Source organism: Symphalangus syndactylus, chromosome 18, assembly GCF_028878055.3.
Source record: "Symphalangus syndactylus isolate Jambi chromosome 18, NHGRI_mSymSyn1-v2.1_pri, whole genome shotgun sequence".
NCBI classification, from domain to species: domain Eukaryota; kingdom Metazoa; phylum Chordata; class Mammalia; order Primates; family Hylobatidae; genus Symphalangus; species Symphalangus syndactylus.
In genome coordinates, this window is record NC_072440.2 from 67,734,357 (window position 1) to 67,747,489 (window position 13,133).

At 51.5% G+C, this 13,133-nt stretch overlaps 1 protein-coding gene across 12 annotated transcripts in view; it reads right to left on the reverse strand.

Moving 5' to 3' along the window:
* The window catches only part of OSBP2 (oxysterol binding protein 2), a 215,049-nt gene that overhangs the window by 84,673 nt on the left and 117,243 nt on the right, over window positions 1-13,133 (reverse strand). Inside the window, exon 1 of one of the 12 annotated variants that reach the window (XM_055254040.2) lies at window positions 7,272-7,675. The exons of the other annotated variants lie outside the window; for them this stretch is intronic. Coding sequence (XP_055110015.1) covers window positions 7,272-7,350 — 79 coding nt within the window. The 5' untranslated portion in view covers window positions 7,351-7,675. Of the gene's footprint in view, window positions 1-7,271; window positions 7,676-13,133 lie in introns of those variants that run through there. 12 annotated transcript variants of the gene reach the window in all.

The window sequence follows — 13,133 nt, forward strand, 5'->3', positions numbered from 1 at the left end:
AGCAAACCCCTCAGTCCTAGCTCCAGCTCAACCCCATGCATCCAGACTCAGGCCCCTCTCCCCATTTCACTAGCCACCTTGAGACCTTTTCACTTAAGTCTCCCAAGCCCTGCTCCCACTTTGGCCCCTGTCGGGTCACCTGTCTTAGCCTGGCACCTAGGCAGCCCTCTCTTTGCCCAGAGGCAACAGAGGTCATTGTGCTACCTTCAGGACCAGTCAAATATTATTTCTAATAAATGTTTTTATCAACAGGGCTGTTGCATGTGGTTGAGCAGGTTGTACATTGCACAGCCCTAGGAAGTGCCAATCACAACAGACACTATAGATTTATTTTTATTACAGTGCAAATCCAGCAAATGGAAGAGTCTTGTTCTGACAAATCAGAACAATTTTAAACTATTACAACAGTTTAAAAATAAGTAGAGGTAAGGGCCCGGCATGGTGGCTCATGCCTGTAATCCCAGCACTTTGGGAGGATTTGGTTCACGCCTGTAATCCCAGCACTTTGGCAGGTGGATCATTTGAGGTCAGGAGTTCAAGACCAGTCTGGCCAACATGGGGAAACCCCATCTCTACTAAAAATACAAAAATTAGCCAGGCGTGGTGGCAGGCATCTGTAATCCCAGCTACTCGGGAGGCTGATGCAGGAGAACAGCTTGAAACCGGGAGGTGGAGGTTGCAGTGAGCCGAGATTGTGCCATGGCACCACAGACTGGGAGACTCCAGAGCAAGACTCCGCCTCAAAAAAATAAATAAATAAAAAATAAGTAGGGGTAAAGGGTCTTGAGGAAGAGGCATCCTTTTCTAATCCACGCGAGGTGCCAAGTGAGCCCACAGCAGCCCTGCACGCCAACCTGTGAATGCCAAATGAACCAGCTCCCTGGAGAGCATGCTATGTTCTCCAGGTTCCTTGGGGCTACCAGTGGCAAAGAACCTTGACTGCCTGGCTGGGGGAGCCTGGGCCTGTCCCAGCCCCATCACCTCCACACTGTCAATACCTTTCGCACTGTCACTAGGCATGCTGTGGCACAGTGAACAGCCACAAGCGCATAGGGCTGGTGCTTGGCCCACGAGGGTCTCCTCTTCTCTGCTGCACTCCCCCATCATGACCCTCTTTCCCCTCCAGGCCCTTCCAGTCCAGCACAACTGCCCCCTCGCTACCCAGGGGCTCAGGGTTGGCATGAAGCCTGTTTGCTGAGGGGGACTTCTGCATAGCCAATAAAAGCACTGGGGGAAGCCTGCTCCGCCCACCTCTGCCCCGTCTCCTCCTCTCCCTTGAGCTCTGGCCCTCTCTACCTGTAGACCTGCCCTTCACACAGTGAGATTCACATGCACACAGGTGTGCTGCCCTCCTGGCACCTCCAACATGCTGCTCCCCCTACCTGGGACACCCTTACATACAGTGCCCCCAATCCACCCCTTAGCTGCCTGCCCACGTCGGGCCCTCTGCTGGGATCCCTGCCCACTCGCAGTGTCTTTCCTCAGAGCTCATGGACTCCTGCATGCCTCAAGCTCTGTGCATATTCTCAAATCTTCTCTACTTGGCACGGCCAGTACCTCCTGGACTCTTGAGTGTGGCCAGCCAGGGCCATGCCAGTCCTCTCCTCCTTCATGGGAAGGGATCAGCGTGCAGGGTCAGAGGGATGCTGGCCTGGGGATGAGGCGAGCTGGGCTCTGCTACTCCCAGCCCCTCTGGGCTGGGTGCCTGTCACCTGGCTGTGGACACTATGTGCCCTACGCAGCTGCTGGGACAGAGTGACTGACAGACACTGTTGGCCAGATTTTCTGCCTAACAGAAAAGACAAATTCTGTCTTCTCTTACCATTTACTGTTCTTCACTCTGCCTCAAAAGCATTGAAACATTTGAGACCTCCCTCTGGCATTTAGCCTCTTTCTAATGAAAAGGAATCCCCCCAGATCACCTCTCTGTATTCCCCAGGCTCTGAGGTTCTGCCCCAGAAAGTGAGTCCCCAGCCCTACCCACTGCGGCCTTCACTCAGGCCAGGCCCCTCAAGAGTTCAGCAGGTCCCCAGGCCATAGCCTTCCCCTTGACCATCCATTCAACCAACACGTGGTTAAATGCTGGGGGTGCAGGCTCTGGCCCCACTCCTGCCTGTGTGATCTTGAAAAAGTCATCTCTTCCTTGAGCCTCAGTTTCCCCATCTGTACAATGATATGGCCAATAATTATCTTCCTTGCTACCATTGATTAAGCACCCTTCCGTGGGCCATGGGCTTCCCACTTTCCCCTTATTTCAAGCTGCAGAGGAGTGCCACTCCTCCAGTGAGGGAGCCGAGGTGACTTCTTCCATGTCTCCCCTAGGTCTTATTTGGCTCCAAGGACTGGACTTGTCCCATGCCCACAGTTGCCTTGACAAGTTGACTCCTTGAAACCGTTCTTCTTGGCCTCTGTGCAAATTATGGCAGTAAAACGTCACTTCCCCAACAGGTCTGTTTGTAAAATAATGTGCATTCCTGTAAGGAGCCAGACTTACACTGGAGGAGATCGAAAAGATACTACTACTAACGAGCAGCTACCATGCGCCGGGATGGGCAGGGGCTTCCGTACGTACTACCGCCATCAGTTTAAGACACCAAGTACAATTCTCACCACCTTAGGCCAAAAGCAAGTGGCCAGAGGCTCTGTCATGTTAGGCCTGCATGACAGAAGGTACCGCTTCACAGTGAATCACACCAAGTAACAGTGACAACTCGGTGTGGGAAGACATAAATGGGGTCAGCACTACCATGAGGCCTCCTTTCCACAAGCCACACACCACCTCCAGAGCCAGCAGAGCTGTGCCCTCACCATTCCCCACTTCACATCCTTTCTTGCCCATCTGTCCTTTCTGATGCAACCCACTGGCAGGGCCCCTTCCTATATCTCACCCATCATGAGGTCCTGACACCTCGCTGAAACCTAACTGAGCATCCCCATCCTCACCTGCCTACCACTTACTCATCCTCCATTACCCAGCTGGGTGTCACCTCCTCCAGGAAGCTCTCCAGGATCCCCCCACCCCAGGTTCACCTAAGAGCCCCACTGCCCTGCCGGAGCTTCCCTGGTTGTTCCAGAGATCCACGGTGGGACCAGAATGGAAAGGGTGGGGGCAGGAAAGACTCCAGCCTGAGTCAGGGGAGTCCCAGTGCACCAGGGAAACGCCCCAGAGGAAGAACAGGAAGCTGAGGCCCCCAACCAGAGAGAAAACACCACCCAAAGATGCTCCTTGCCCCTCAGCCTCAGACGGCCCTTCCCTTCGTTCACTTCTAGGTGGTGGGCTGGCTCCAAACACCAGTTAGACAAAAGTGCTGAGTGCTGGAGAGGAGACAGTGGCATTAAGACACAGGTAAAACCCAGCCTCCATCTCTGGTAGCTTACAGCCTCTAGGAGAGTGAGACTTGCATCAAACAACCCAGTCCTGCTACAGAAGGGGCCCAGGAGAGGTCCGAAGGAGGGGGCACCTCCAGCCTTGGGAGGTCGGGGGAAACTTCAGGAGGAACCAGAATAGGCATTGTGCCTACAAGGATGAATTTATTATGAGGGAGGGGCAGGGAGATTGGGCCAAGTAGGCAGAGTGAGGCTGGACTGGGCATGCTATGAGACCAGGCCTGAGGAGTGGCAAATGTGAAGCCCTGGGAACCAGGAGGCCACTCTGCAGGTGCAGGGAAGGAGATTAGAGCACAGAGCTAGTCCCTTGCTTCAGGCCTTAGTCCTTCCTCCCAGGAACCTCAGCAGATGCCAAATATAGACAGTGCACTTTGGCAAGCTGTCCCCTAAAAGTCCCCATTTGTGAATTTTTGAAGGACCCCGTGTCCTCCATCAATTCCCAGCTGAAGTTCCGTGAGGCTCCTTCTCTGTCCTGGCCTTTAAAGATGCAAACACGTCATCAAAAACAATAACCCCTCAGAACATTCCAGGACCTGGTGCTCACATCATAGCCACTCACAGAGGCCGGTGCACTGTTGCCACCAAGTTTTCTGGGGGTCTGTGCAAAGAACCTAACCGCCTGACCTGGTATGCCCGCCCCTGATGGCCCGTGTTGGCTGCCATCACCCTGATCCCCTCCTGTTTCTGTGACACATCACCCAGTCAGCTGCAAGTTCAGCTCAGCTCTCTCCACTGGGCAAATGAGAGCTGGGCTCAGTATGAAGGCTGGCTTGTGGGCAAGCAGGGGTGCTTTGAGGCCACAGACGAGAAAGTGATGACCTTAGCAGTACTATGGTCAGGGCCTGCCCAAGGCCACCAGACTCTGACCTCTGGTGAGCCCACCATGCCAGGGCGTGAGGTTCATATGTTCTGCTCTCGTGACTTACGTTCCAACCAGAAAAGATCCAGGAGTCCAACACAGATCTGCACATGTGCATATACACATAAGCGCACACATACAAAGGCAAAGGGGAGAATGGCCGAGGGCTGCAGTCAGCACTTACAAGAGACCCCAAGTGGGTGCTTCCCCCATTGTGGCCCACCAGGCTCTGTTTGAAGCACACAGAGACACAGATACATAGGTGATTGACAGACTGGTAGGCACAGATGCATAGTATCTCATTTCAACCTCCCAGCAACCTTGCCAGGTAAGTAGGGTTTTTTGTTTGTTTTTGCCTCCTGAGTAGCTGGGATTACAGGCATATGCCACCATGCTGGGCTAATTTTTGTATTTTTAGTAGAGATGGGGCTTCACCATGTCGGCCAGGCTGGTCTCGAACTCCTGACCTCAGGTGATCTGCCCACCTCGGCCTCCCAAAATGCTGGGATTACAGGCATGAACCACCGTGCCCAGCCAAGGTAAGTAGGTTTAATGCCATCTTTTAGATGGGGAAACTGAGGATCAAAAAGGTAAGAAGTCGGCTGAAGGCCAGGCAAGCAGTGGGGCTGTGCTTTGAACATGCCATTGCCCAGGGCTCCTCACATGCTTAGGTCTGGGAGCAGGGTGGGGATCTGTTCTTCTGGAACCTCTTTCAATCCATGCTTCCTCTTGTTTACAAGGGTGGGGGCAACTGAGAATCACAGACGGGCACAGACACACAGCTGAGCAGCAGAGTCAGGAAAAGAAGCCAGGGCTCCTGACAGCCCAGCTATACCACAAGACCTCCAGAATAGAGGCCCATGTGATGCACCTCCATAAGCCCAGACCTTGTCCTGCTGCTGAAATGGGCACCACCTGGACCCCATCCCTTGGCATCCTGGAGCAGGCAGCAAGCCCAGCTCCCTCTTCAATTTGCACAAAGATGGGCTTAGGTGCATGATGCAATTTCACCGGAACCCTTTCCTAAGGGGAAACTTGTGTGCGGTGACACCTCACCAGAATACCCTTCCACGTGTCTAGAACAGGAGGCCAGTCTCACCCTGTTTGCATGCTGGGGACGAGGACCCAATCAATTCCTGTAACGATGTCAGGGGCTAGGCAGCTCCCACCTCCCAAAGCTAATCCCTAACTAGGCCTCCTGCAACCCCTAGGTATGTATGTGTGTGTATGTGGAAATATCATAAAAACTGAGATTTCCAGCTTCTCTTGAAAACACCCTTCTGGCCTTCCCAGGCCCACTTTCACACAGAGCACCTGAGGGACAAACTCCCCTGTTCGCCCCTAGGGTCTCTGACATGGAGGCTGAGTTCTGGCTGCTCTTGACTACTGCACTCGCCGCTGGGCCTCCTCCCGCTGGTGCAGCAAGCTCTGCTCCAGGCCCTGTTCTAAGCACAGTGCCCACCAACACGCAACCTCCTGAGCCTCCTCCTCCCCAGGCTTGCTGTGCAGGGCAGGACACCAACAGGAGGATAAGACAGAAGGCTGGCCTGGAGGGGCCTGGCCGTCAAAAAGGTCACTCCGTCACTGATCTCAAGATACAGCTGCTCTGGTCACACCTGAGGTTCCCTACAAAGGTGACATTCCTCCACAACCAAGCCGAATGCTAGCAGACATCAGGTCCAATGCTCCTTGTTAACACTTCCAGACAAGGGCAACCAAGAAAATCATTAGATGAGCCAAGAGAAGAAAAACAAGGTCTTTTCTTTTTAAAACTAACTCCAAAATTCTCCCTCGGAATAAATCCATCCAAACCGATAACAGAAACATCATTTAAACTTCGCGTAAAGAACATAACTGCTTTAGAAATGACACTATATCCAAAATAAAAACTGGAAACTAAGACCAATCCTCTAAAACCAGAACACACACTTTGGACGAAATTTACTTGCAAGTTTCCTTAAAAGACTCTTAAGATGGAGGTGTAGTATCAACTCCTAATGAAATACATTTCAAATGTTTACAATTGCACACACCCTAAGACCTCATATGGTGTTTTGAGAGAACTCACGTGGTTGGATGGGATTCCCGGGCTGAGGCTTGCAGCCTGCAACTTCGAAGTCCTCTGGAATGGACCAAGGTCTTATGAAGCCATTAGCATAACCAGTAAGCAGGTAAAGTTAATTACAAGGTTTATTACAGATCAGAGAGCGCTGATTTCTAAAGGAGCTGTTTCTAATAAATTCATATTAGGTGAAATTAACCGCCTCTGTGTCTTTTAGGTCTACAAGGTTAAAGAATCCTAATTTTCCCCAGAGTTTCAGATGTTAACAAAAACACTCATCAAAGTAAATACAGCAAGTTTCACTCACGCAAAATTCCCAGTAAAGAAGGTTTCAAGCATCAGGAATTGCAGGCAAGAGCTTACAGAGTTTGCAAGGCCTCCATTTAAGACAGCTAAGGTTTTCCCTCATGCTAGGAAGGGCCCTTGGGCTTGTGAGCCTGCACACCCCAGGGCGGTCATTCAGGATCACCACGGGAAGGGGAGGGAGGGTTGCTCAAACCCAGGCGGCCACTCGGAGAATCATGCACTGAGCAAAGCCGATACCACTGGTGGCTCCCGGACGAGGCCCTTTTGGGCAAATCAGCGACTCTACAGGGGCTCCAGGGGCATGCGGACCCCAGGCCGACTCTGGGGAAGAAGAGGTAGATGGGTGGATAAAACACCGACCACCGCTTCCCCCTTCTTTTCATACAGATATAGATTATATTTCATTTTCTTTTTGCATAGGTTAATTAGACGGACAAATCTCTAGCCGCAGCCCCCTCTCCAAAATGCCCCGCGCATGAAGCGAGCCGGGAGCGCACGCCGGCGGGGTGCGGGGACAGGGGTTCCCCGAGGCTCCCCACGCCGCGAGAGAGTGACATCAGAGGCTCGCGTGGATCGATCACGCAGCAAGCCCGGCACCGGGCGTGCATGCGCGGGGAGCCTGGCCTCCCTCCGGGTGGAAGCCCGGCAAGCACTAACCCTTCTTAAATTTATTCAGGCAGCCGGAGCTGCAGAAGGAGCGCACGGAGGCCGTGTCCCAGCAGCCGCGTCCCTTCATTCCCGCGGCGGGGCAGCCTCCGATCGGCTGGGCGCTACATGGCGCCAGGTCCCGGGGGCTTGCACGGACGCGTGCACAGCTCGGTGGGCCGCCCGGCGGAGGCGGCGGACACTCGTGGGTCCCGGCGCCGCGTTACCACAATGCACCACTGCCGCCCGCCACCCGGTGCATGAGCGCGTTAACCCCGTCCGCGCCGCGGGAGCCGAGCCCAGCTTGAGCGGCGGTGCTGCCTACCACTTCCTCCCGCCCCAGGAGCGCGGCCTCGTCCCGCGCGTCGCCTGCTGGTCCGTGCAACCCGCGGACGCCCGTGCAGGCTCCCCACTTCAATGTCACATTTTAATGCGAAAATCCGAGCGAAGGTGCTGTCCCCTGCAGCAACAAGCTCGGCGTTGCTTTATCTCAAAGGGCAAAGATGCCCTTGAGAGCTAAGGGGCACATGGGAAATGGGGATGGCCAGGGGCCTGACGGTGATTCCAGGAAATCGGGGTCACCTCTGAGACCTCATCTTCTGACCCCGCTGCGGTGGCTGGTGCACCTGTGTCTGGCCACCTGCAGACACCTGGCCACCATGCAGGAAGAAGGCAACAGGCAGGGGCCCGGGGACCTGGGCTCCCTTAGCTTTGCTGCCACAGGCCTGCAGGCATCTGGTCACAACGTATTTGCCCAGGCCTTTGAACACAACTCCCCTGTCCAGCTGCCCACAGGCATAACCAGTAAGTAGGCAAAGTTAATTACAAGGTTTACTACAGATCAGAGAACGCTGATTTCTAAAGGAGCTGTTTCTAATAAATTCGTGTTAAGTGAAATTAACTGCCTCTGTGTCTTGTAGGTCTACAAGGTTAAAGAATCCTAATTTTCCCCAGAGTTTCAGATGTTAACAGAAACACTCAACAAGGTAAATACAGCAAGTTTCACTCATAAAAATTTCCAGTAAAGAAGCGCCCACTGCCTTCGCCAGGCAGCCCACCGAAATCTCCGTGGGATGTGTGGTGGGCGTCAGAAACCCAACTGTCCAAACCTGAGCTTCCCTATGCCCGCACCCCCATCCCCCATCCACTGCCATTTGTACCACACCCTTCCTCAACCCTCTCCACCTCAGCTAGTGACATCGTTCAGGTCAGAAACTCTGGAGTCGTCTGTGACTTCTCTGTCTCTTAGATCCACCTCCAGCTGGTCAGGACATCATGATGCCTATACCCGTAGAATACAGCCAGGATCCCTTGACTCCCACCACCTGCATGCTGCTTCTGGGGCCTACTACGCCCTCATCGTGCCTGTGGACTCTTACACAATCTCCCTGCAAGTCTCTCTGCTCCCACTGTGGTCCCCACAGTCTCTGCACAATATGACAGCTGAGAGATCCTGTTCACTGTATGTCAGACGCTGACACTCTCCCGCTCAGAGGTCTTCAACTCCACACATGGGCCTGCCCCACTCCTCTGCTGAGGCTCCCACTTCTCTCTGCCCTACGTATGTCTCATCTTTCCCACTGGACTACAGACTCTGGGCCCTGGGACTGAGTTTTAGCCACTGCTTCATCTCCAACAGAGCCCTACCTAACTGTGCCACCTTGCAGGAGCTCAAGCAAAGGAATTGATCAAATGTAATTTATTGAAACGGAATCCATTTTCACCAATTTAAAGCTTTTTCAAATACACATCAAAGCTGCTGTTTTAACATCTAATAGACTCAGGGAAGGTGGTGCTCGGTCAGTAATTCCCTTCCATGCCTTTGAAGCAGCTGAGTACTTCTTTCACCTAGAGAATTAATCCTTAACAATTGAGTTAGATTCACTGGCCGGGCGGGGGGATAGAAGGCATTTAGCCAGTCTGGGCCTTGGTTTTCTGGCTGCAAAATGAAGAGCACCACAGTGATGGAAATGGTCCTAGTGATGGAGTGTTGAGAACACCAGGCTGCATGCTTGACCTGCATTTCCTCATTTTATTCTCACAGAAAAGGCTTGTTTTGTAAATTTCACCAACAACCTCTTTTACAGATGAGGAGACTAAGGCTCTGAGGTCAAGCGACTTGCCCAGGGTCACCAGGCTTGGAACTGGCCTGGTCTGGCTGACCTCGGAGGCCACACTCAGAGAACCCCGCTCTGCAGGGTCCCTTAAAGAGATTAATTACTGCACCCTGGGCTCCCAGAGGCCTCATGAGAAAAAATGAGGGGAGTCTGGAATAGTGTTTTGGTTTGTTTTTAATTTTATTTTTAAATTTTTATTTTTTTTAGAGATGGGGTCTTACTCTGTCACCCAGGCTTGAGTACAGTGGCATGATCATAGCTCACTGCAGACTCAAATGCCTGGGCTCAAGCAATCCTCCTGCCTCAGCCTCCTGAGTAGCTGGGACTACTGGGGCACACCACCATGTCCAGCTAATTTTTATTTATTTTTATTTTTTGTAGAGACAAAGTTCTTGCTTTGTTGCCTAGGCTGGGCTGGAACTTCTGGCTTCAAGCAGGCCTCCTACCTTGGCCTCCCAAAATGCTGGGATTATGGGTGTGAGCCACTGTGTTTGGTCAGAGCAGTGTTTTGAATGTTTTGGGGAAACGTTCAGAAACATACAGGCAATTTGTTTTTAAGGATTTGCATGTGCAAGAATAAATCCAACCCAAGGTATTTAACCAGGCATTATGAGTATTGTGGAATCGGAAATCTGGAGGACTGTCTAATGCAGAACTGTGTCCTCTGTCCTAAAGGCTGAAAAAGAGGAGGGCAGAGGAGCTGAGTGCCACATGCCACCCTCACTGCTAGTGAACCCTGGTGTCACTGAACTTCTTTCTTAGCCCCACTGTCTATTCACTCTCATCCGGAGCCATGCCTGGCTTACAGCTGGGTAATTGAGAAGAAAGGGAACAAAACATACCCCGTAACAAAAGGAAAATGGTACAGAAAAAATATTTTTAAAAAATCATGTGGTGCCACTAAAGCAAACACACACACTATTTCTCTTTTCTATGTAATCATTTTACACTATAAGTCACAATCAAAAAACTATCAGATTCTGCTCACGTGAAATACTTAAAAATCTACAACCTAGCTGAACAGGCAGCCAGAAGGGTGCCAACTCATCCTTAAATAAAATATATTAGCTGCAAAGTCTTCGTTGAATTAGTTTGTCAAGGAAGCCGAAGAGACTGAGCCTAAGATGACTGATGGGTTCTTCTAACAGCTCCACTGGCTGCCCTGGGTCCTGTCCATACAACCGTATGCGTGAGGCTGAACCCCAGCCCCACTTCTGTGATCCATCTATACTCATGCATCATGGGTGTCTTTTCAGAGTCTCCCTCTGTCACCCAGGCTGGAGTCCAGTGGCATGATCTCTGCTCACTGTAACCTCTGCCTCCTGGGTTCAAGCCATTCTCTGGCCTCAGTCTCCTGAGTAGCTGAGATTATAGGCATGCACCACCATGCCCAGCTAATTTTCATAGTTTTAGTAGAAACAGGGTTTCACCATGTTGACCAGGCTGGTCTCGAACTCCTGACCTCAGGTGATCCACCCACCTTGGCCTCCCAAAGTGCTGGGATTACAGGCGTGAGCCACGGCACCCGGCCCATGGGTGTCTTTTGAACAGGTCTAGGTTTGGGCCTCCAGCCCTCCTCTTTGTGACCTCCTAAAACCAAGTGCACCAACTCTGAAAACTTCCTGAGGTTCACTTACCCCAAATATCCTGTGCTGGCAATCCCGGGGGCAGCTGCAACCCTCCAAACTCCTATCTGACCCCACATCAAACTGGTTGCTCTGTTTACTTTGAACTCTTTGCTTTCCTCCCATGTCTATGGTTACCACTTTCCTTGTCACGCCCCACCTGGGCTGCTGCTCCTGCAACAGCCTCCCTAGAAGCTGGCCTCCCACTTCCATTTGCCGCCAGAACATTATTCATCAGACTCAGTTTCCTCTATGTTCCTTCCTTTGCTCAATAATGTGGCACACACACACACACACACACTCAACAAATAATATTCATATTGATGTGGGTGTGTGTATCTGTTATTCATCCCAGTGCTGGATGGAGGCAACAGAGAGATATGTCCCCCAGGCACTCACGGCAGCCCCAGAAACTACTGCAAGGCCTTGGGGACAACATGGTAGTACATTAAGAATCGCAAGCACATCCACACCCTACAGCCCAGTAAGATGAACTGGATTCATCACAAGTGCAAAAAGTTCTGCACCCAATGCCATCTGTTGCAAAAACGAAGCAACCTAACTCTAACAGCAGGTGAATTTCATCAACTCTATTTCATCAACTTCATGGAATATCAGGGAGCTGTTTAGATTTATATAAGCGATAATGTCAGGGAAATAAGAAACCATGCTAAAAAAAAAACGCTGAAAGGAAGAGGAAATCACACAACCTATTTGTAACTCTATGAAAAGTATGCATATACTGACATGTTAAAACAGTAGGATTGGCTGGGCACGGTAGCTCATGTCTGTAATCCCAGCACTTTGGGAGGCTGAGACGAGCAGATTGCTTGAGCCTGGGAGTTTGAGACCAGCTTGGGCAACATGGCGAAACTCCATCTCTGTAAAAATATTCTAAAAATTAGCTGGGCATAGTGGTGCATGCCTGTAGTCCCAGCTACTTGGGAGGCTGAGGTGGGAGGATTGCTTGATCCTGGGGAGGTCCAGGCTGCAGTGAGCTAAGATCAAATCACTGCACTCAAGCCTGGGTGACCCTGTCTCAAAACAAAAATACCCAGTAGGATCACAGGTGAATTTCCTCAAGTCTGAGCTTTCTGAGTGCCCTGAGCTTTCTTTCCCAGGACCTAGCACACCCACTGTAGATTCCTATTTACTTGTCTATCTCCCACAACAGACTGTGAACTCCTTCAGGGCAGAGTCGGAGGCCTTTTCTCACTATTCTCAGCTTCCAGTGTGGTCTAGCACATGGTAGGTGAATGGGAATGAATAAATCAATCGAACTGCTTCATGAAAGCAACGTAATCACTCATTAAGAGCCCTTTTCACCCCAGCCTATCAAACCACATCACCCCCCTGTCTTCCCAAGCCTTCCACCACTGTTCCCTCTTGTCTGCATTTCTGGTGCATTCCTCCTCACAACCCCCTTTCCCCTTTGCACCCCTTCCTCTCCCTTGATGATACCACACAGATGCCAGCACCAGCTTGGGAGTCCCACGGGAGCAAGATCCAATGGTGGCCTCCTGACCCAAGTTGGCCACAGCCCTCAACCGCTTTGGGACTTGGAGATCTTTGGCTTCCCCCTCCTGGCCTTGGGCTCATCACTAATGAGGGGCTGGGGCCCACAGGGGAGAAGCAGTGACCTTCTCTGTGTTTGTCTGGAGAATCAGGTTCTCCAAGGGTTTGTGAGGCATACGTGGTCCTTGTGGGGATATCTTAAGGATGAAGCCCTTTAAAGCAGCAGTGTTCTAAGAATAGCCATTCTTAGATGCTGAGTGCCATCCTCATTAATAAATGATTCTGCACTGAAGCCAAAGAATTAATTTGAGAGCAATTTGTGATAATGTGTTGCTAGGCAATTAAAAAACTTCCAAGGGAAAAAACTTTCCATTTCTCATTGATTATTTTAGATCAGAAAAATGAAATGGGGGCTGGGTGCCGTGGCTCATGCCTGTAATCTCAGCACTTTGGGAGGCTGAGGCAGCCGGACCACTTGAGGTCAGGAGTTCAAAATCAGCCTGACCAACATGGTAAAACCCCATCTCTACTAAACATACAAAAATTAGCCAGGTGTGGTGCGTGCACCTGTAATCCCAGGTACTTGGGAGGCAGAGGCAGGAGAGTCGCTTGAACTG